The sequence below is a fragment of the Schistocerca americana genome, chromosome 4 (assembly GCF_021461395.2).
Source record: "Schistocerca americana isolate TAMUIC-IGC-003095 chromosome 4, iqSchAmer2.1, whole genome shotgun sequence".
Taxonomy (NCBI): domain Eukaryota; kingdom Metazoa; phylum Arthropoda; class Insecta; order Orthoptera; family Acrididae; genus Schistocerca; species Schistocerca americana.
In genome coordinates, this window is record NC_060122.1 from 495,754,131 (window position 1) to 495,780,119 (window position 25,989).

At 37.1% G+C, this 25,989-nt stretch overlaps 1 protein-coding gene across 3 annotated transcripts in view; it reads right to left on the bottom strand.

Moving 5' to 3' along the window:
* The window catches only part of LOC124612943, a 453,322-nt gene that overhangs the window by 44,953 nt on the left and 382,380 nt on the right, over positions 1 to 25,989 (bottom strand). For all 3 annotated transcript variants that reach the window (XM_047141447.1, XM_047141449.1, XM_047141446.1), the window contains 3 exons: positions 22,988 to 23,072; positions 5,897 to 6,028; positions 5,623 to 5,805 (listed from right to left, as the gene is read on the bottom strand). In XM_047141447.1, the coding sequence (XP_046997403.1) occupies positions 5,623 to 5,805; positions 5,897 to 6,028; positions 22,988 to 23,072 (400 nt within the window). The remainder of the gene's footprint in view (positions 1 to 5,622; positions 5,806 to 5,896; positions 6,029 to 22,987; positions 23,073 to 25,989) is intronic.

A 25,989-nucleotide genomic window follows, 5' to 3' on the forward strand; every position in this document is an offset into this window, starting at 1 on the left:
TGCGCAGACAATCATTGATACAGTGTGGCTCAGTAGTAGATGCATTTGGGAAGGCAGAGAATAATCGACATTGAGAAGAGCAATGCTATAGAGAAGAGTAACAAAGGAAAACACCACACCATTGTAGGATGGAAGAAAGGCCGTTCATAAAAATCAAACACAAGAAACTCCAGGTAGGAATATCAGCAATGTAGGAAAAGATAATTGCTACTTACTGTAAAGAAGACAAGTTAAGCTGCAGACAGCCACAATTAAAAGACACTTGCATAAAGCTTTCAGCCATAGCCTTCAACAGCAAAAGAGAAACGCACCCCATTCATACACACAAGCACACACACCTCATACATACATGACTGCCAACTCCAACATCTCGGGTGGGAAAGCAACTATCACGTGGGATGCAAGCAGCAGTCTGGAGGGAGCAGGGAAGGGGAACGGATAGCAGTGTATGGGTGGGAAGAGATTGCTGCTTGCATCCCACATGACAGTTGCTTTCCAGCCCAAGATGCAGGAGCTGGTGGCCATGTGTACACGAGGCGTGCTTGCTTGTGTATATGAATTATGTATAGTTCTCTTTTGCTGATGAAGGCTGCAGCTGAAAGCTTTATGTAAGTGTCTTTTAATTGTACCTGTCTGCAGATTAACATGTCATCTTTGCGGTAAGTAGCAATCTATCTTTCCTACATTGTTGATATTTCTACTTCGAGTTTCCATAGTTTGATAATAAGAAGAAAGTAATTTAGGAAATAAAATGTAAGTGTGGTGAGCATGTGTATTAGACGAGGGGGGGGGGGGGGATTACTAATGTTTATGGTGCTGCAAACCAGACCAGAAGCTAACCAGTCACATTCTGTATAGCATATTATGGGACAGAACCGATGATCATTCTCATTTGGGTCAGGAAAGTTGACTAACACTGATTAATGCCCATTGGGTATCCATGAGCAGTTTCCTGCTGGGTGAGAACACCTTTCTGACAAAGGTAACCTGCAATGATTAATGTTTCCTCAACTAACACCTGAGGTATGAAGTCAGGATAAGCAACCAACAAGTTATGCCATTTGCCACTCCCTGATACAAGACCGTTGATGCTGCTGTTCGCACACATTCATTCAGTAATGGTCATAATTGAAACCAAAGCAGAATCTGCTGTCATTAGTACCCACAACTTGGTACTATTCATCCCTTCACTTTTTTCTTTAGTTGTCTCACTGGAGGCAGTCTACATGATGATCAATGGTAGACAGAAGTCAAGTGACAGTCTTGTCCAAAGCCCAGCTTCCACCTAACAATTGCTGTCAGTCCTACTTGTCACTCTTTGCTTTTGTGCTGTCTTCCACACACACACCAATTACTACCAATCTAATGTTGTAATCCAGGCACGTATCTCTGTGTGTATGTTGCTGCCATCTACAATCAAGGAGATAAGCATGTGCACCTACTGTAGACTACAAGCACAAAAATTATACACAGCATATGCCCAGCAATTCTTAGAAAAGACTTGGTTCTTGCAAGCCATCAGCACAATCTAGATGAAATTCAGCTGACCACATGACTTGTCACAGTGGAAAACTGGTACCTTATCTTCCCAAAATGGGGGAGAGTATGTGGATCAAGTCTGAAGAATTTTGCAAAAATAAGGACTTATGCCACCAAATGACCAACACCAGAACAGGGCAAAAAACTATTTAAATCAGTTTCTTCACATACTGTATGATCCTTACCCTTCAAAAGTAGGCAACCACTAATGTTTTGTGGTAAAGCAACAGAATAGTGAAATATTTGTGTAATAGGTGTTTGATGTTAGAACAGAATGCAGGAAACACATGCAAAATATGATGTCGGTATATCTCAAACAGTAGTCGTTCACAAGTACATGGATACCATGCAGAGGTGTAAATAAGGAACAAGCACAGCAGATTTCAACTGAAAGGTATAGCATTCGCAAATATGTACCATTGCCATTATAACACCTGTTGTATTTCATGGATGTATTTTTCTACTAAAGTAGAAAATTAGAATGTTACACAACCCACTAATTTGAAGGTTTTAGAGATTGTAAACATCATGAAGTAATGAAAAGTATCTTCACATCAGAAGAATGAGACTGATAGGGAGAATATCTTATTACAAAACACTGAAAGACTTGAAGTGTGGAGTAGTATAACTTGTACTACATCAAAATTTTGCTACATATTTTGGATACAAAGCCAAGAAGGGTAATGTATGAAGCCTGATACATGCAGTAAGGTACATCAATTAATACCATGTTAGAAGAATCCAGGAACCTTATGTGTCACCAAACACGAGTATTTACAGCATGTACACAAAATATCATGAAAAAATTGATTTTTGAGCAAAAATACAATAAAATGCAAAACTTCTGAGGTAACTAGTGTGAATGAGGCTTCAGTAATAAGCTAAGGGCTGGAACTGGTTTTGACAAATACACATTCAACCCATAAAAGATGGAAACAATGTAAAACAAGAGTGCCAAATTTATACGTGTGACATCCCAGTTTACTTGCAAAATTGTGACTACATCTTTGAATGAAAATATAACACCACTGTATGTTCTGTCAAAACGAATATACAGTTGTAAGCAAATCATAAACATGTCAGGACAGAGAATAGAGTGGCATGTTGATGTCTGTGAGTTAATAATTGCAATTTTCAGCATGTGTCACTGTATAACTCTGTTTCTGCCTTTGAGTCACATTTAACAGCCACAATGACAATATGCAGATATGTTTCACATCATGTCTCAGTTTTATTATGTGCTCATAACGTTATGCCTACAACATTACCCTAGCTCCTGTGATAGCTTACTTATTACATTTCACTATTTTTCTGATTGTAAAGTATATTTGCAGTATGTATTGTGACTACTAACGTTATTTTAATGCCAGTTTTCATGTATGCAGTGCTGTAGGTGCAATGCTCATTCCAGCTCTTCCTAAAAATTTGGTTCACGAAATTGTCTCTAACATACTGTGCATGTATAAAACATTTATCCTACTTTCACTTTATGCAGATAGTTTACCATATTTTTACTGCTGTATTTACCACAGATATCTTATTTCCTTGACAGTGAAAATTTTAAATCTTTACATTCTGCTTATTAGAATGTTACTTTCCTTAATTTTTCTTTTAGTGGACTCCCCCTGAACAGTCTACACACATATACAGAAAGGAAATAATTTTTTTCTAAAAATATGCCAGAACTATAAAACATAAACAATTTCTGTTTTATTGCAGGAATTTCCATTATCTGTTTAGTGTCAATATTAATTATCATTACATTCAGTGGAATGTCCAAGTCAATGGGCTCGTGGATGCTATCCACTAACCCTCTTATGAGGATGACCTCATTAAATTGAGGGAGAACCCTGAACTCATGTCATTTGACCACAGGGACCTTCCTCCCTACTAGGACAGACTGTAATTTGTAAAATTATTGTTACAATAAATAGAAAACGAACAGCGTATGAGGCATACATCCTTGTGCAGTTACAATATAATCACTGCAGTTTGATCAGTAACAAGTTTTACAAAGTTTCAATAGTGCAGACTGCCAACAGGGAATTTCAATTCAGATTTCAGAAAATGATGTGATTTGGCCCTGCAACTTATTTCTGAATGTGTGAGTTCTTGCTTTATATCTCTTGTAAGCTTGCTAAAACACTTTTGCCCAAGATATACACCCACAACTGCAATTATATGTGATAGGAAAACATGTACAAATATGCCAACACAAGGCAAAATTGAAGATTAATAACTGGTACTGATGTTGAAACAAATAAATTCTCATCAATTATTCCATGTAGCATAGCATTCAGGCTATCACAGGTTGCATGATAGCCATAGTCTTTTCAGACATTAATTCTGTGTATGTGGCAAACCTTTGTCCATCCTTTTCCCCCTTATCTTAGGACCCTATTATCTTTTTCAGTCTGTATCACCCTCATTCTCTTGTATCTTCAAGTGTGCATCTTCGTGCATCTCTGCATCACCCTTCCTTTGTATTTTCCTGTTTCCTCTTTGCTTCTCTATTCGTCCTCTTTCATGCATTCATTCACCACGTTCCACAGTTACCATCAAAAAGAGGACACTTCAGGGATTTAGAACGAGTCATGTTATACATTACCATAAGACAAAGTAACATCTGTATACTGTATTAAGAATAAACTGCCACTAGAATGCTTAATGCAACTCATGCTTGTGCCATATATATGTAGGTAGGTAAATTAATAATAAAACTGCTAACATTATATTTATATGATTGCAATGGCATTTTTCATAGATAATATTTTTTACATCAATAATATGTACTGATATCTAATTATTGTATACTACCAACCTGCCCCAGCTTCATATGGGTAGCAATAAGTACCTATAGCCAGACGACTTATCTGGCACAGCATGAATACATTATATACACAAACCTTCCTTGTGAAACAGTCTATCTATTAGCAAAACCCCTACAGTAGTTATTTCACACACAGACAGAAAAACAGCTAATCACTGTTCAGCCAATTTGCTCAAATTATTTATAAATTATACACACAAACCTTCCTTATACATTAGTCTATCTACTACAGAAACCATATAAAAATCTCTACAGTAGATCCTGCAATTACCCTTCACATACTGACAGATAAACGTGGTGGGGGACTTTAATTTAGTAGTATTTTACTCATCATACAGCTTTATAACAAAAACTGTTACTTGTCAGAATTACGAAGGGGGTAGATTTCTACTTGCCATATAGTGGAGATACTGAGTCACAGATAGGTGCAACAAAACAGACTGCTATACAAGTAAGCTTGTGGCCAAAAGGCCTTCTTCTGGATCAGACAGCACACACCCATTTTCTACTCCAGAAGAAGGCCTTTTGAACAAACTCTTACTTATTTAGCAGTGTTTCTGTTGTCCTATCTGCAAACCACCATCCCTACAATATAGTGAGAGCAAACTATCTTTTTCATAATATCGTCACTCTTCCATCTTGGATTTTTCAACATTATTACTTGCCTTGTAGTTAACAAAACTTTTCAATGTCTAGATATTCAGATAATTTGTACAAAAGAGTGGCCAATGAGGTATGTTTTTAATTTTCTTTTGAACTGGTAGGGATTCCATATTTCTTGCTTTATGTTAGGTGCGAGCTTGATGAATATCTTACTGCCAGAGTACATAACCTGATTCCGAACCGTAAACAAGGAGGCAAAGTATATTTTCTCTTCTTTTTTTGTCTCTTCTTTCAACTTTTATATTTCTCTCCTCTTTAGTAGTCTGTTTTTCATACTGGCTTTAGGTCTATTATGATGTGCAGGTAGTTTTTAAATGAGTTACAAAAGGGAAATACACACAGCTAATTACTAATGTCACAGAGATCTCATAAGCAGTTGCTATGCTATTATCAGTGGATGTATGTAGATGTAGTATGACATTTTCACTTTACATGAACTTAGTTTCCAAATGTTGGTCAGGATGCTAAACATGCATAAGAATGAAAAAACAATAAAACCAAGACAAAGAAAAGAAAAAAAGGAAAAGAGAAATATAAGTGTTCCATAAAAATATGACTTATCATGCATTTAAACTATTTTGAAGACATACCTTCAAAAAGTAAAGGGTTTCCATTTCTGAAATACACCAGTGCTGGAAAAGTTTTTATTGAATATCTCTTGGCTAGTTGTGGATCTAGAATTTTGACCATATGTATGCCAAAGACATCACATTCATCATCTATGTGTTCCAGGCCCTCTATTATCTCATCACAGATATGACAGCTTGCCTTATCTTCAAATAGAAAACAGCTCATTAATTTAGTAATATTTTAATATAGCAATAACTTTTAAAAGTGTGTCTTTAAATGTATGTGCAAACTCACAAAAATAAACTGCTAAATACTGAGTTTTTTCAACCATTTCTTCCAGCATCACTCTTGTTATAAGTTCAATACGATCTTCAGTCTTCTGCGTAATAAGCCACTGAAGAACTTCTTCTTCCTCTGCTAAATCACCTGAAATATTTTGTTATTATAACATTTTGCAGGATCAAAAACAACTGTTGCTGAAACAGAATGTTTATTACAGTGGATAAATATTCCAAAATTTCGATATTTCTATCTGCAGCATATACATCTTTTTATCTGTATACAGTTGTCCCACCAGTCTGTAACTTATTACTATTATCAAGGTAACATCAGTTATTTGAGATAATATGGGCTTGTCTTTACAAAAACATACTAACTGTTTCTATTCATATTTAGTGCTCTTTATTTAATTTTTCTGTGTTTAAAATTGCTAGATTAATGTGTAGTTGACTCTGTAGTGTATTTCTATGCTGCTACAACTGACACTGTCATTTGATTCAGTTTCAAGCAGGGAACATTAAATAACACATGGTACTGCATCAGATCTCAAGGTAACATTTGGTTGTCTGCTGTGTGCAGAGTGATAGACTAAATGCCCAGTGCTTATATAGCAGTTTGAACCTTTGTTTTTTGTATAAGAACTCATTGTTTAAAAGCTACCAGAGGTTATTTCTATTATCTTATTTTATTCTTTGTAGATGATAACTTTATTAGTGTAGCCTCTATGTTATCTACAGAGCAGCTGTCATTGACTTTTATTTCTGGTTGCTGGGAGCTGCTTGTAATATCTCAGCTAACCCTGACTACTTGGTAAAGTACATTCTTTCAAAGTACTGCATAGTTATAAATGGACAGGGCTCATGCTTACTGTTAGTAGACACAAGGGAAATCTGTCAGTAAACAGGTAGAAGCCACATAGGCCATCATCAACAGGCTTCAGGCAGCTGCTCTAGGCTGCTCTGAGACACCCGTGAAAACTTGTGGCATTTCTGCTGCCTCTGATCCCCCTAAGTCACTGCCTCTACCAATTTGTGTGACATGACTGCTTTGTTATCACCTGAGGATGATTGGTGGACAGTGGTGGCTTTGCATATCTCAGAGCATAAGGCAAATGTTGGTACCGGTCGCATGGCTACCTTTTTACACCTTATCAACAGGTATGAGGTACTCCCCACTGTTGATAGCACGCCTGAGACAACATGAAATGCCCTGACTGTTGAGCCTTTGTCCAATTGTCCAAACAAGCGCAGAAGACAGGTACATCAGCCATTCATTGCTTCAACATTACCCACTTAATGGATCCCTTCAGAAAAATAGTACACAGGTCACAAAAAAGACCATTTTGCAATCACGGTTGCCAGGAAATCTTATTTAAGAATTAGAAGAAACTCGATCAGCAGCTCTATTTAAGAGCATTGGGTGCAGTCAGCTGCAAATCATAGCTCGTGTCAGTGTGAATGATACTTAATCCCTGGGTTCTGACATCATCTTTGGTTCCATAGAAGACTGTCTTATGGTAACCTCCCACAGACATGGGGTGACAGTGTGGCTCATGATTTGTAGCACTGCAGTGAGGACAGAACACAGTTCTCTGGTTCTTAACTGAATGAAGGGCGTAAACAAGAACAAAGACAATTCTGCAATGATTTCAGACACAGATTTCTTACCCTCCACAGTCAGTTGAAGAACTGTAACTCCCTTCTCCCTACCTCCATTAGGCCAGGCAAGCAATGAACTGAGGAAATGACTGCTTGGATAGCAGAGTATGTGTACTATGCAAATGCTCTTTTTAGGTTAGAGGAACCCTTCCATAGGCTTGATGAAGAATTACTTGTATATTCCATAATCTAAGAAAAATATATATATTTCTGCCATGTTAATCACAGGAGAGAATATTCATCCTTGCAGATCAGAAAGAAGTAATGCTGATGTGGTATTAGTTAACTGAATGAATGTTTCACCTATTGAAGATAATAATTTCCTCTGTAGTACTAGAACGAGAAGCAGGTAGAAACAAGACTTGAAAGTTGACTGAAAATTCAGAGTGCAATTTATATCACAAGAATCAGTTAGGCACCATAGGTAATAGCATATTTATTGCCATAAAAAACTTGATAACATTTAGTGAGGTTATTGCATGATCTGAATATGAAAAAATCTGGTTCAATGTGAGCATCAAAGACGGCTGAAACATTTATAGACCACCTGCCTCAGTACATGTAGTGCTGGAGTATTTAAGAAAAAAACCTGGAATACATCACAGGTAAATTTAATGATCATGCTATTGTTATTTAGGGAGGTTTCAACTCGCCAGCTACTGACTGAGAGATCCACATCAGTAGAACTAGAGCTGTGACAAGGATCTGAGTGAGACTATTCTAAAGGTCTTTACTAAAAATTACTTTTAGTGATTAGTTAGAGAACTAACTTATGGGAGCAACAGGTTAGCAACAGCCTAATGCCATCCAGATTTAGGTTTTCTGTAATTTACCTGAAGCACTCCAGGTGAATTCTGGGATGGTTCCTTTCAAATATAACATAGCTGAATTCCTTCCCCATCCTTTCATAATCCAAGTTTGTGCTCCCTCTCTAACAACCACACTGATAATGGGACATTAAACTCCAGTCTTCCTTCCTTTTTTACATACATTTCAACTAAGTCAGTTATAACATCAATGACTGCAGATGTTGAAAACAATGTTAAGAAAGGTAAGGAAATATTTTTCCTTAACAAATGTGGTGGCAAACAGTTTGCAGATTATCTGAGCAGTCAACATAAAAATTCATCACTGGGGACAAAGATATGAAGCACCAATGGGTAAAATTCAAAAATATTGTACAATATGTTTCAGAAAGGTACATGCCAAACGAGGTTTGAGAGATGGGAAACCATCAGGGTTCAGTAGCAATGTTAGAAAGTTGCTACAAATGCAAAAAGAGCTTCACCACAGATGTAACTGAAGTCAAAGTTGACAACATAATCTGAAAAAAAGCCAAAATGAGCACAAGGTGACAATGCAAAAAGCGTTCGGCGAATTCAAATGAAAAATTCTGCCAACTGATCTGACAAAATCCTTTGAAATTTTGGGTTTGTGTAAATACAGCAAACAAATCAAGACATCTCTCCAGTCGTGCAGTGATCATATTGGCAACAAAATGAAAGATGAAAAACAGAAGGTCAAAACACAGATTTTGAGCTTCCAAACTTATTTCACTGCAAAAAATCATAATATGGTTCCTGCCTTCTAACTTCACATTAATACAAAAATGGCAGAGATTGATACAAGTGATTGCAGAATACAAATGCAAATAAAACTTTTCAACAGATGAAGATTAGATTACATTAGATACTTTTTTCCATAGATCCAAAATGAGTAAATAATCAAGTAGTGTGTATATCATATCATGAAACAAGGATATATAATATATAGTTACAAAGAAGGAGAGATAAGTTAATGTTCCTTTCATGTCCCCTATGTAAATACCCACATGGATGTGGAACAAGTAAACAAATTTGAAATGTATTTTCATTTAAGAGGTAATAACAAACTTCTCACATACCACACAATTATAATTACGCAGATGGTGTTCCTAATTCTGCAATGCAGGCTGCACACATAGCAGTACAATGAAACATCATAAGTCTTTTCATTAATTGGTGTGCTCATAGAGTATGCTGAAAAAAAGTTCCACTTTCTGCATCACCGTAAGCAGTCAGAATGTGGTGTGGGTGCAGGAAAAGAGGAAGATAATCAAACACATGATAAAGGTGATCCTGGCACATTTATGAGGATAGGATCACAAGTTACGACATGTGTTCAATATGGTCTCCCAACTCAGCAACATGCTGCATTCGTAACACGGCATGGTTGACAGTTGCTCACAGCATATCTGGTGTAATCAGAGTGATATCTCATCGTATGCTATCTTTCTGATCAGGAAGAGGCCTGATACATCCTTGACACACAATCTTTCATATATCCTCACAACAAGAAGTCCAGCAGGTCTGGAAAACCACATATCTAATAATTGCCTTGAGATGATGCAGTTATTACCAAATGTTTCTCAAAGCAAGTCTTTCACCTAACAAGTGACATGTGGTGCTGCCCCAACTTTCATGAAAATAGTGATGTGGACACAGCTACATTCTAGCACAATGAGGTACTTATAACATACAGATGTCACTGTACACCTGTTAGGTCATGTGAAGTGTCAGCTCCCCAAAGAAAAACTGACTAGCAATGATGGCACTTGTGAAACCACACCACACAGTCACATAAGCTGAGGGTATTGGATGTTCCTGCACATGTGGTGGAGTAGAACCCCATAAGCGACAGTTCTGTGCATTCAAGACACAGTGCAGAGTAAAATATGCATCATCCATCCAAAGAATACTCCCCGACCACATACCATCCATTTCTGTGAGTGCCAAAAATTGAGGGGCAAATTCACAGAGTTGTTGTCTATCTTGGGGCTTCATTTGGTGCACATTCTGAACCTTGTAGGGACACTAGTGCAAAATATACTTCAAAATTTTTTGAACTGTTGATCAGGAGAGAGATAATTCCTATGACACAGCTGGAGCACTGGCTGTAGAATGTGAGGCATGTGCTGCACGATTGGCTACAGCAACTTCATCAACAAAAGCCATGGGAATTGGCCACCTCCAACACCACCTAATCCACCTCTTTCTTCAGATTTATTAAACATATTCTTCAGCTCATTTCTTGACATGAGGGCTCTTTGCAACTATTTCTGTTGGTGATGGTAGTGCAATGCACTGCTGCAACTGCTGCCGTTGCGATAAAACAACTTTGCCAGCAGTGCACAGTCTTTCTTCTCCATAGCCATTGCATTTTGTATGGAAAACTTTAAGCTTCTTAACCCTTTACACTAAAAGTCACTTTACAAAAGAAATCAACATGTGCTGACAAGTGAAAACAGTGCACTGATGTCAAAACAGGAAAAATTTCACATTATGACTGTTTGCAAAGCCATGTTTTCACCTGGTGGAAGGAAATTGGCCTGACAACCAGGAGTGATGGTCTGGGGTGCCATTTCTTTTTATTGCAGGACCCCTTTGGTTGATGGCTGTGGCACCCTTACAGCACACTAGTATGTCAATGACATTCTCAAGCTGCTTTGTTGCATTTCATGGCAAGCCATCCGGGGCTTACATTTCAGCAGAATAATGCAAGACCACACATGGCAAGAGTTTCTACTGCCTGTCTTCATTCTTGCCCAACCCTACCTTTGTGAACAAAGTCACCAGATCTCTCCCCAATAGACAATGTCTGGAGCATTATGGCCGGGTCCCCCAACCAGCTCAGGATTTTGATGACCCAACATGCAAATTGGACAGAATTTGGCAGCATATCCCACAGGAGGATGTCCAACTACTCTTTCAATCAATGGAATGCTGAATAACTGCTTGTACAAAGATGTGGGCCAACATGTTCTGACTTGCTCAATTTGTTAACCTCTTCCTCCTGAATAATTTATCTATTTTTTTTTCTGAAACTGTAATTGTTTGTTTGTCTGTACATGTATATCTTATCTACCAATCCAATTTTGTTCCCATCTGGATAATTCCTACATCGTGCATTGTTGACTTTTTTTTGTATGTGGGAGAATGCATAGAGAATGACTGAAAGTGGAACAATCCCATACAATAGGAAAACCAGATGCCAAACTGAGATTCATTAAACAATCTTTAGGAAGTGTATTCCACCATAAAATCCTCATCCAGCTGATAACTGAGTACTGCCTATCAGGCTTACAATATAAGATTAACAGAGAAACTGGGGAAGAGAAAAAGAAGAGCCGTGCATTTCTTCACAGGTTCATTCAGTAAGCTTGAAAGTATCAAGGAGATGTTCACTCAACTCCTGTGGCAGGTGTTACAAGAGAAGTATTGGTTACCAACAATCTTTCTCCCTGCACACAAATTGTGACTGGAACAGGAAAGGGGGGAAGTGACACTGTTACACAAAATACCCTCAGTCACACAACACAAGGTGGCTTGCAATCAATAGATGTAAATGTAGGAATATATATTTATGTCCTTGAAAATTTTGTTAACACCTCTTTCTAAAACCATACTTCATTTGCTATTTTATTGCTATTTTCATATCATCTACAAACAAAACAATCAGGAAATCTTCAGAGGTATGCTCACTTACACAGATAATTTAATACTGCTAAACTCAGAAGAATACTTATTTATTGACATCGTTGAAATTTAGAAGTATGAACAGACATGAAGACTTTTCTGATGCTCACATGACCAGCAGGCTGGTAGGAGGAATCCTTATGCAAGCTGTAATGTCTGTATGTGGTGAAACATTCTGATTATACAGTGATGAAAAGACATGAATGGAGCAGACTCTTAGCTGCAATGTTAATATTATATGTTAAAGAATTTCCCACTTAACTTGTTTTATAAACAAAAAAGATTCTTACAAATCACTCACCCCTCTTGCATTCTACAAGATGTATTCCAAAACTTAAGGTCCAGCAACTAATATTTAACTGATGGTACACCTGAACGAAGTTTCACACATGCTGCACTGTCTACCGACTCTTTAGGAAATTACTGCAGTTGTTTACCAGTTGGTGGGAGCATATCACAATGGTCAAAACAATTGTAGATCCTGCCAGTTGTGAAGTGCACAGTGTGACTAGATTTTTGCAGGCAAAAGGATCTCCAGTTGCTGAAATTCATTGTGAGTTATGCCTAGAATATGGACCTGAAATAATGAGAGACAAACAAGTTTGAAAATGATGCCAAGAATTTTAAAATGGCTGCACAAATTTTCATGATGAACAGTGGAGTGGCAGGCCCAGTATTTGGACCAACAACATCGTTGATCAACTAAACCAAAATCTCTGATTTGATTCACAATTGATGATCATTGGTCTGACTAATGAATTCCAAAATGTTACTCAAGCCTCAATTTACAGGATTGTTACTGAACAGCTTGGGTATCATAAACTGTGTGTGAGGTGGGTTCCAAAAATGCTCACCAATCAGCACAAACAGCAAAGAATGCTTAGTGCAGGAGAGATTTTGGAGCACCACAGACAAGATGGAGATGATTTGCTTTTTCACACTGTTTTGGGAGATGAGACATGGACATCATATGCCAATGCAGAATTGAAACAACATTCAATGCAGTGGTGCTATTCAAGTTCACCCAAACGAAAAACGTTTAAGCAAACTTCATTCTTGAATTGAAAAATGATGGCTAATGCATTTTGGGATGTAAAGAGCATGCTTTTGATTGATATCATGGCCACTGGGTCAACAATTACAGCTGACGTATACTGTGAAATGCTAACCAAACAGAGATGTGCGATCCAAAACTGATGCCGCGGGAAACTGTTGTCTGGCATAATCCTCCTTCACAATAAAGCACACTCTCGCACTGCTGCTGATACCAAGGAGAGGATTCAAGATTTTCATTATGAAGTTTTTGAGTATCATCTGTACAGTCTCGACCTTGCACCAAGTTCCTATTTCCTCTTCTTCCATTTGAAAAAATGGCTGGGCGGATAACAATTTCAGTATAATGATGAACTCAAGACTGGCATTACCAACTGGTTCAATTTTCAAGCAGCAGACTTCTAGGCAGAGGGGTTAAAGAAGGTGGTGCAGCATTACAGAAATTGTGTACATGTAAATGGCAAATAAGTGCAAAAGTAAAGCAGACGTGCAGTAAAACATTACTGTCAATGAGCTATTACCATGAAGAAGGACCTTTAGCACTTCAAATAAACCAAGTTATTATATCAAACTATTATTATTTATTTGCACATACTACAAATCATGAACTAAATGAAATTCTTTTGTCTTAAAGTTTTAGCATCAACAAAGGGCAGATCCTGACTAGATGTTTCCTGCCAAGTATAAACTGACAATGAGAGAAGAGGTAAAACTTTAATTAATTTCCACCAAAATTCATAAAAACTAGGAGTCCTGAGCCATGATGATGAACATGAGAATCTGGGCACTGTGCTCCAGAACATAGTGACTTCGCTGCAATCTTAGAATTTTAGAGAGAAGACAACATAATTGTGAGGAAAGTACAAAGTAAATATCAACTGTAACTCAAAACAGATTCACCGAGCCTTTTTATTTCATGAAATTCAATACCAGACAAGGTCACAGTCTGCCATCCATATGACACTGGCAAAATACGTACACAAAGTTTGTGATGATTTGGATTTAAGAGGAGCTGAAGATGCACTAAATGCAAGTTAATATTACCACGTAATGCATGACCAGATGCTTTTTCAGTAACTTTTGTACAAAAATATACATGGGTAGAAGCTTTGAATGTAATGGTTGACAACAGCTGCATGACAAACATGGAGCATTGTTTAGAGTGAATGATAGAAGATGACATTACTTACAGTAGCATGAAAATTTTAATTTCAGAAGTGGTAAAAGGTATTTTACTTGGTGTATTTAGAATAAGAACATCTTTCTGAGCTTTGAGAAAAGAATTTCAGGAATGGCTGCTAAAGAAGGTGATATAATTGGAAAGCTCAGTGATCTTTTAGAAGAAAAAAAAATGAAGTTAGGGTGTAATGAAGTGGTGAAAATAAATTCAGTTTTGGAGGAGGTTAGCAAAATTAAAGATACTTCATAAGAAGTTTGCAAAATTAAAGCTATTTTAAAAGAAGTTAGTTGAAATAAAGACATTTCGGAGAAAGTGGACAATATTTCAACAGAAGAAAGTGGACAATATTTCAACAGAGGTTGTATGCAGGTTCAAGAAATGGGTAGAAGAAAAGGGTAAGCAAATGAAAGAAATGTCTGATACGAAATTTAGGTAGTAGAAGACAAAAATGGAGAGCTTGATAAGTCTGCAGAGAAGGCCTTTAACCGGAACAAAACAGAAACAGTTCAATATCTAGGAGAATTCATGGATCAGAAGTTTGATGAATATGAAAGAAATCCTGATAAACAAGGTCAATAAAACTGAAGTCAAGGTAAATCACATTGTGAATGCGATGGAAATCAGACTGCAAATCATGAGTTCAGGTACAGATCATAAAGCAAGTGCTATACCAAATTCCATTGGAGAAATGAAGACTGACATCTAACCAATGTGAAGTGAATGAGATTAAATAAAATGCAGAGTGAATAGGACAGTAAAAAAAAAAAAACCTAGTTATGTAGAATCTATTTTCAATGGATACACGTCCAGACATTATGTCACAACATACTGGATTTGAATTCATTAGTCTGATTACATGTCTGGAGCTGAAAATTACTACTGTCACTGATATGAGGATCTGTAGAACCAAATGTTACCACTTACATAACAAAAGGTAGCATGCTAAAGCATCAACAGTTCATGACATTACTAATGAGAAGGAAAGATGTACATTCAGTCATGTTCATAAAATCTTTCCCCAGAACTGGAGTGCCAGACACAAAATAAAATTTGCAGGAGAATTTATGCAGGGAGATGTTACACTGGAGCTGCTGAAGATGCAGATGGTTATAATAGATATGACGAAATTGAAGAAACTTTTCTACATAAATACTGGTCCAAGGGAATAAAGGACAGATTATGGAAGGAAGTACTGAATCTAGAGCCATTTAAGATATGTTGATTCTGGCAATTGTTACAATCACCAAGCGAGAGGAAAGAATGATGCAAGAGGCACAGTGCTCAATGGAATGTGACACATGCTGTACTGAAACAGAAATGATGGGAGAGATTTAACCAAAGGAGATCATAGGACAGTAGATGAGAAGACAGAAACACTAAAGGATATGACAGGGGAAATTAGACAGAAAAAAAACCCAGGAAAAACAGAGATTCAAAGCAGAACATGCCATCAGCAATCACACACAGAAAATCAAAGGAGTTATAAAGAGACAAAGAAATGCATAACGATCACATGTGTAAGTGCTGAGCCACAGGGAATTGTCAAGGCACAAGGAAGATCTGTTTCAGTAGGTGCCAGAATGTGGAATTAATTAGAGACACTTTAAATCAGGAATCAAATACAAATAATGAGCATCATTTGAGCTAAGCTGCCATAAACAAGTGTAAAGGAGGAAACAAAAAAGCCGACAAAAGACACAATCAGTGGAAGAAGAACACGGAAATTCTGACACTACCAGCAAGCAACATCAAGATTTGGGTGCAGTAGGCAACCACAGACATCCAGTGAAGATTCCAGCACAGATCAAAACTGAAATTAGTGAGAAAGTGCTGGAACATATAGAATAGAGTGGTTGATTGTTTAATTGGGATATTAGAGGAAGAATTGATCTTACTGAAGGTAAACTTCAATGTGAATACAGGGAGAAGAAGTGTAAATGAATCTGACTGATACTGATTGCTATGAAAGCAACTGCTGACAAGATGCAGGAATCTGATCACTTAGATGAAGTAAACCAAAAAGAGATTAAATCAATTCTCTTTCTGCATGCAGGCATGTTTCGGACACACTAGGTGTCATCCAAAAGTATGAATAAAAATTTCAACTTAAACCACACAAACCATTTGATATGCCAATTAATCCAGTTTCCTCCACCAAGAGAGCTGCTGTAAGTAAGGAAACATGCCAGATGTTAGAATGGAATGTTACTGAAGAAAGTAAAAGCCCACACAACAATTTGTTGCTAGCAGTGAATAAACTTCAAACATTATTATACTTGTGTTACATGGAAGAGTACTTAACAAGATTTTGACTGAAGTTGAACTAGACCAAAGAACTTAGAACAATAAATATAAAAAGCTACAGAATGAAGTACTTGACAAGTAACATTTTACATTCATCATACTGGCACACAGCTTTTAAGAAGGATTCAAGGTTATTACACTGCATTCAGAGTTGTGAGCCACAGTTACAAAATTGAGATCTATCATTTGGTCTGAATTTGTGTGGGGGAATTTTCATTGCTGCATTAGAATGTATTTTGGGTTACATTGTAAAGCACATGACTCTAAAGGCTGTCAGTTCTATTAAATGCCTAGGGATTATAATTATCAAGAACACAAATCGGAACAAGCACATCAAAAACGTGTGAAAATATTTTGTTGATACCCATCTACAGAGGCAGAAATGATCATCGTAATAAAAAAAATTTATGAAAATAAGAAAAAAATCAAATCAGGTCCGACACGGAAAGAGTTAAGTGTTCCATTCTCCACCACATTGTTCGAGAGTGAAATGATAAAGAAATACTGTGAAGGTAGGTTGATGAACCCTTTGTCAAGCACTTAAGGGTGAACTGCAGAGTAGTCATGTAAATTATTGCATAACATAAAACTTTGTTAAGGTGATGCGTTGCACAGTGTATTTAGGACCAACAAATAATGATCATCAACAGCTGAATGAAATTTATTTAATGTAATTTGGAAAGTGGGACTCACATTTACGCATGGGGTTTCTCTGTATTTGCGTGGTAACTAAATGGCAATGGAGATGGTGTTGCTACAGGATGTGGCAATGCTATTGGTGGCTTATGTTTGGCAACACTTGCTGTTCTTAATGTTTTCTCCATGCAGAGGACTCCTGCCTCAGAGTTGCACCAGCCCCCTTGGAAGAAGATGGTTGTGACAATTCATGAAAAAGTCACAGAACAAAAGAAGTTCAAGTTAGTAGATGATGATCATGATGATGATTTGGTTTTTGGGTCACTCAATGGCATGGTTATCAGTGCCTGCACAAATTCTCAATCTTTTCACTATCCATTCTCACTATTTCCTGACAGGTGATGAAATGATGAGGACAACTCAAGCACCCAGTCCCTCAGTGGAGAAAATCCCAACCTGGCCAGCAGTCGTACCCAGGATCCCATGATCCAGGGGCAGCAGTGCTGACCACTACACCATGAGCTGCAGACTCGAGTTAGTGGAGTCTGCTATTAACTGTGACTCTGATCATTGTGAATGTGTTTGAAATACATGTGTCAAGTGAGCAGAGAATTGTTAGAAACTGTTTCTTGAGTATCAAGAGGTGTTACAATATATGTGGTTTACAAAAGAAGAAAATTCTCTCATTTAGTAAATGGGAGAGAAGTGGTCCACTGTCGAGTTTTCAGCACTCAGCAGCACACCGAAAAGGAGAACAACTCAACAATACAAGGCATACATGGTATAGGTGGATGTTGATTTGAAGAGAGGGAAAGAGGGGGAGGGAGAGGGAGAGCAAGAAGGAGAGAGGGAGAGGGTGAGAGAAAGAGAGAGAGAGAGAGAGATTTTCAAGTCAAGATGTAAGTAATGAGAAAAATGTTTAGACATCAGCAGTGTACCTTCCATCTAACACATTACTTTACTCAGTGGAACTGTCACAGAGATACCCAGGAAACATTTCAAGCTGTGCGAGATGACCTACTGAAAAAAGTTAATGTATATGTGGATGATTTGTTGATGGAAAAGGAGACTTGGGAAGTACATTAAAACTAATTAAGAGACTACTGCAAGCATTTCACAATGCTAGAATAACAGTAAATCTCACCAAATCTAAATTTGGATGGAAAGAAGTGAAATGTTTAGAATATGTAGTAACACTGGAAGGAATTACTCTGATCCAGTAAAGGTAAGTGCCAGCAGAAAGTTTATGAGACCACACAACAAGAAACAACTGAGACCATTCCTATGACTCTGAAAATTTTATTGACAGTAGATGAACACCCAATCATTAAACAATGAAGTACTAAGGTTAATGAAGAAGCATAATGACAGATACCAATGAGCTTCTGAAGGAATCAAGAGGAAGTTCAGTAATGCCAGAATGTTGTACCATCCCCTTATGAATCCAGAATTTGAATTTATGATGGATGCTTTCAGAATAGGCTTGGGGTTCTGTCTATTCAAAATTCAAGGAATTAATGGAAAGTCAACCTTCTGTACAATAGGAGTTGGTAGCTGGGTCTTAGATACCTGTGAATGGGTCTCTTCAGAGACTGAATTAGAAGCAATTGCAATCATATGGGCACTCCACCACTTTCATCATTATCTATACAGACATCACATTAACATCTTTATTGGTCACAAGCCTTTGAGTTTTCTTTTGTGTTGCAAGCTGCTTCACCCATGACTCACTAGATGGACACTTTCTCCTCAAGAGAACGAATTTGAAATATTTTACTTCAAGGAAGAACAAAACATAACTGAACATGTTTTATCACAGTTATCTGTAGGTTAGAACTGAATACCTGTAAATCCTGAACTAACCTGTATATCAAGGTTTTACTGATAAAAATCAAGTGTTGTTGTACTTCTTGGATGGGTGTCACCATATGTCTGAGTTGCATGAACAGGATTTACTGACAAGAAGCATGAGAGAGGTTTCGACAGAGGAGTCATGACAAACTGTGTCGACACTATGTCATCAGTTGTGACAATTTTGTTCTACCTGCAGCACGTTAACAATGATCATTAGATGGTATGCATTTTGTGTGAATCACATGGGAAATTGGTTTGGTATCCCCATTACAGTTGGGGGCAGTATGATGCACTTAAGTGTATGAAAAAGTTAGCTGAGAACTACTGCTTCAACAACATATGAAGGCAAATACAAAACACTTTGAGAAAATGTGTTATTTGCCAGAAAAGTAAAGAACTTAATAAATGTAGAAGAGGTGAATCATATCCAATTATGAAACTGATGGAAATTGTACCAATTGACAAATTTGCAGCTTCACTTAGATCTTGAATATTTTTACAAATGCATGAAGTTGTATGCATTTAAGAAAGCTGTCAGCACATCAGTTACTAGGCACATGCCTGATGACTACTTACTCACTGTAGGCAAACCTGATGCTTTACTGTCATATAATGGGACACAATTTGCCAGTAAAATATGGAACTCTTTCTAATTTAAATGATTTCTGGCTGATACTCATTTAATCAAGAAATGACTCTTGCTGGGCATGCTTTTAGAGAGATGAACCCATTTATGCAAACATATTGTTTGAAAAGTAGGAGCCTATCAACAACTTTTGAAGAAAGTGTGAATCAACTGTAACAAGTGATGAGTGGTTATAGCCACAAGAGCTTATGTTCGGACAACCCACACACAATGAGTGGTCAGGACCCATAACGAAGTAAAAAACAACAAAAGTATCACATGAGGGCAAAATCAGACAAGCACTGATTAACCTTCACGCCAAGGCTGATGAGCGAAAAAAGTTTTATGACAAGCGCATCACATAATGGGGGCATTTTTAAGTAAGAGACAAAACTTTAATATGCAATCATCTGAAGTCATCACTGATGAATAAAAAAGTGGAGAAAAGAGAGTATTTGTGCACAGGGTTGTAAATTATCTAGAGAATTATGAATCCAGGTGCAGACTTACTGTGCTACCAAAATTCTGGGAATATGGAAGAACTGTATTTTCATCATGATCTTAAGAAGTTATGAGCAACCTTATTTCAATGGAAACGTTCTATCATATTTAAAAGGTACATAAACTACTGTCATAGGAATGGTATACAGAATTATCACATACAGATTAGAATGTTCAAAGGTGTTTACAGTGCTGTTTATAGAAGTGTTAGTGCAACAGTGTGCAAAAATGTATAGAAAGTTAAATTTTCACACGATTTGCTTTCTCTGCCAATGGCCTTGCCACAGTGGTAACACCAGTTCCCATCGGATCACCAAAGTTAAGCGCTGCTGGCTGGGCTAGCGCTTTTGATGGGTGACCATCCAGTCTGCCGAGCACTGTTGGCAAGTGGGGTGCACTTAGCCCTTGTGAGGCAAACTGAGGAGCTACTTGATTGAAAAGTAGCAGCTCTGGTCTCATAAACTGACATACAGCCGGGAGAGCAGTGTGCTGACCACATGCCCCTCAATGTCCACATCCAGTGACACCCGTGGGCTGAGGATGACACGGTGACCAGTCGGTAGCATTGGGCCTTCCAAGGCCTGTTCAGACGGAGTTTAGTTTGCTTCCTCTACTTCTCACTGAGTGTTTTATGTGACTGGTCAGGTATTTCCAAGATACTGATATATAGTATTCCGAGCAAGCATTAAGTTATGTTTATATGGACTGAATTACATTGATCCCAGAGAGATTTGCTCAGTATTTACTGTGTGACATCTGGGATATACTAGGTTGATGTGTGAGTGTTTATGTATTTTGTTATTATGTGCAGATATGTGGATGAAGTGGTTAGGTTGGTCAAATGCTCTATAAGTGACACTTTGTGCATTGGTTGATAAGTATTTTAACTACAGGAAATGTTCAGTGATTTTAAGGAGAATTCAGGAGTACAGTACTAATTGATTAGAGATGCTGATGTGAGAGTAATGTCGAGGGAAGTGTCATATGCACAGCATGCGGGTATTGCTTTGTGCACGGAAAAAAAGAAAACATTATTCAGTACTCACCAATGTGCAGACAAGTGAAGAACTGGTGCAGATAGGTAATGAACCATGAGTAAGGAAGTGCAGATGGGCAGTGAACAAGTGTTTAGTATTCACATGTGATATAGAAGCACGTGAACTCAGCACATACCTACTGACTACTGACAGTTAAGCAACACTGTGGTTATTTCCAAGCAGACTGCCTGAATTATTGGAGCAGATAGTTTACAAACGGATAAGAGCAACATTTCATGGTACAGAGAGGACTGTGTCTGGAACTGAAGTATAAACAAAGTGACTGACCAATTGAATCACATGGGAAAGTTGATGCATTAGCAAAACCCCTGAATAAAACATATTACCTGAAGTTACACATACTTACATGTATACAAATGATGAACTGTAAATATGCTGTGTAATAGAAAGTTATGTATTTATATTCTTATTAGGCATATGAAATTGTGTGTTATGTAGGACAGAGGACAGAAAATGAGATCTGCATAACCATGTGAATCACTAACCCTTTTCATTACAGAAAAGTGTTGCAAGTTTATTGCAAAATATTCACACATTTGGGGATTATGTTTCATGATCTGATCAAGTTGCTGCTGATGAAGCCTAAATGGTACAAGAGATCATGCTGTCTATCTTTGTCAGCAAACATCAATGCCAATGCCACAGACCATACCATCATCATTCCTGCCCACTACTGTCCACCGATGCCATACCATGATACTGTGCCTGTGACTTGCTGGACTGATGCACTCCCAGTAGTGGTTTTCCCATCTGGCCCTTTTCCAGCAGCTAGCAGCAGAATGGGGGAGGAAGAATTTCCAGAGCCAGGTATTCAGTCACCTACCACAGACTTATAAGCAGTGAGTTAGAGGCATCAACAAACCAGAAATAAAACTTTATTTTATAAGAAAGTGGTACAAAGGCTAGAGTGGAGCAGCCTTCACAGTGATATTAATATCAGATGTTAAACACTTTCCTACTTAGCTTGTTTTACAAACAAATGAAGAATCTTACAAATCACTCATCCATCTTGCAGTCTAGTAGTGGTAGCAGATGGATGAATCTGAATGTACTAGCGCTAGGCAACATATTATTATTGTAGAGACATGTTTAGCACATCAAATAAACCATGTGACTGCATCAAACTTCTATTACTTAGTTACAAATACTACAATTCATGAACTAAATGAAATCCTGTAATCCTTAAGTTTTAGCACCAACAAAGGGCAGTTTCTGACCATATGTTTCCTGATAAGAAGAAACCAACGATAACAAGACAAATAGTAAAACTTTAATTAATTTCCACTGGACTTCATGCAAAATAGGAACCCTGAGTGCCCAACAACAAGGAACATGAGGTAGCTTCTTCTTCTTTAGTTTTCTTTATACAAGGTAGTTAATTTTGTGTTAAGTTTTTGTCATTCATGAGTACTTTAAGTTTTTCAAACAGAGTTTATTTTAAATTGTTTGAGGTAATAAAATAAACTTTGTAATGTAAATATTCAAACTGGCATACGCAATATAACTATTTTATAAACAAAGTAATGGGTTTAAAACCACAGTATATGATGTTAAAATATTCTTGTATATTGTGACAGCTATAAAATAATAATAGCTACATTAATAATGTCACAAATTTCATTAATCAAATATGTTCAAACATTTCATCATGTTGGATTTTTATACTGAGATATGAGTCTGTCAATGTAAATAAAATGAAATCATAGTCACCTGTAATACATACCTTCAAAAACATTTGGTATTGCACGCTCAAAATAGACCAAGGAAGGAAATTCTGATACGCCATACTCTTCTGCTACAGTAGCATCCTATAAATATAAGAAAGGTACATAATAAAAACCACTTAATGACACACACAAACATTATGAGTAAAAAAAAAATTGTATTCACCAGACCAAACATGACAGCAGAACATTGGTAAAAGAAAATCATTAAATTGTTTGATACATATTTTCACCACATTTCTTTTTTTTTCCAGTTTTGTTAAACTAATAGTATATATCATTTCACATAAGTTGAACTCACACTCTTCAAGAATGCTGTTGTGCTGATGCCATCTCATTTAAGCTCCAGCTATTCAATAACATAATTTCCAGCTTTTGTTATGTGGAAAAGCATTTATTTTCAAAAATTTTCTATTATTTAATTTTTTAATGTATAATATCAATTGCTATCTAGCATTCACCATTTAAAATCATTAAATTGGAGTGATCCGTAAGAAACATTTCCCGATCGCACTAGAGAGAAATATTTATGGCAGATTGTAATGAAAAGATCTTGACCATAACATTTCACCCCTATGAACTTGGTTAAATTTCAGTCCTATTTACTGTGTGTTTTGAAATATGAGCTTAAGCCATTGACGATGGTGATTTGATTATTAGCTGTTGGGATGAGTAAGAACACTGCATCCCCGGTCTTCTTTCAGAAAAAGAAACTACGCAGTGTGCTAACACATTCATGATCTCTCTTTCCAAGACTATGAATATAGTGTTCATATAATTTAAATATTTTAAATTATGATACAACATCATCTAGAAGCAAGGAGGGTGGCATGTGTATGCTAGGCAGAAACCTCTTTACACTGTGGTAGCTGAAATGTCTCAACACCAAACAAAAGTTGGGACAGCAAGGCTCAGCCCTAAATTGATTTGCAAAGTCACAGTTCACATTTTGCTGCTTTGATTATGAGTCAGTGTTCCAGAATGATTTGTTTTCTTTAATATCAGGTGAATCTCTCCTTAGGCGTGCATAAATGCCCACAGTTAAACTCAAACTTCTCTTCCTGAAGGTATGGAAAAGGTCTTTTCCTTTTTCAGATATTTCTATGAATTCGAACATTGCTTGCACAATATATGTTTTGGCCTTCTGCATTAATTACCTTCAATATTTTATAAAAAAGTATATACAATAAACACACAGTTAATGTGACAAAGATAATATATTATGTGTTACTACAGACAGCTGAGATCAAAGATTCAAAATGTAATAAGCTTTCACTATTACAAAAACTACTTCCCTATTTTTGAAATAAAAAAATTGATTGTCAACCTTTGAAAATAACATATGAATCAAACAGTTACATAAAATATGTGGTCCATGACTTCTTTTTGATACATTTACTTTCAAGTAAACCACTGAGAAACTAGCAAGGAAACAGAAAAGACAAGCACAGTAATACAATGCATTTCAGAGTGATTTATTTCCTTTAACATCCAGTTATTGCGATGATGTGTTGATGAAGTCTTGCTAGTATTTAAAAAAAATCATGACTTGGGAACTACTAGATAAATAATTACAGTTTGTTGTAAAACATTCAGCAGTTCTCAAAACTTGCTCTTTTGTGCTGTGTTTTAGATTTGACTTGGAGTGCATCAAAGTGGCAACAGACCAGAAGAAGTCACAACGTGTCATCTGGTATGTGGAATCCAAATCTATGTCAAGGGTACTGTAAAATTATTGACTCCAGGAACCACTGGCAAACACAAGCATAATGCAACGGTTCCAAAACTTGAAAGAGACAGCCAGTGTCATAGGTCTTCCTCTAAGTGGACATCCCCCTATGTCAACATATGTTGGTGGAGTGCAAGTTGCATTTCACTGAATTCAATTTGTGATGCAACACACAGAATGCATGAAGCAAGATCTACTCTCCATAAAGTGCTACATAAGTGGTTCCACCTTTTTGTATACAAAAAGCAAATAGTCCAATCATTGGAACCAAATAATCATCCTCTGTGATATGCATTCACATGTCCATGTTGACCTCCATAGATACTTACAATGACTACCTGGAAAAGTGCCTGTTTTCATATGAAGCAATGTTCCACATTTCTGGAAACGCAAATCAACAGTTTGGCATATTACAATAAACCACGATGCTCTATCTCTATTTTTTGAAATGGTAGTACAACTTTATAGAAACCCTGTATATGCCAAAGTTTTAAAATGTCCGTAACTATTCACAATAAGTAGTAATTACCAACTGTTACTGTAAACCCATTCTCTTTACATTTCAACTGCAACAGCCTCTCTACAATCATTTTTTTCAGTAATACGTACTAATTACATTCTTAATTCTAATGCAAATTGGGAATTTTCTGTGACATACTGTTCCCATGATGACTCTCATCTCATAATGTGCTGAGTTAATTACATTATTAATTCTAGACAAAGTCTTTCTGCTCTCATTCCATCTTGTCTGACATTCCCTTTATGTAACTTGCTCCAGTCATGTACTGAAAATGAAATCGAGTTTTTATGGCTGCCAACTTATCTCAAGATTTTTGCAGTGCATGTGTAATACTGTAGTAATCTGATATATGAGTATCACTGAAATGTTTTCTACGACTGCCATGGGGAATAGCAAACAGGAACTGGTGAAAACCATGTCACTCTCATGTGTGTTCGTAGATTTTCCCGGCGCATGAGATGCTTGAAGGTCTCTCAGGCATGCAGCCAGGTAGACTGGTCATTGTAGAATGAATTTTCAATGGCGTAACATCCCATCACCATCAGGTTACTCCTGTTGACAGTCAACAGGAGTAACCTGATGATGATGGTACGTTACGACGTCGAAAATTCGTTCTTCAAGAACCAGTCTACCCGGCAGCATGCCCGAGAGACCTTCGAGCATGTCACTCTCATTTTCATGTAAGGCAGTGCTCATGTAAGGCAGTGCTCATTTTTGGTAATGTAGTGATCATAGTCTTAGAGCACAGATAT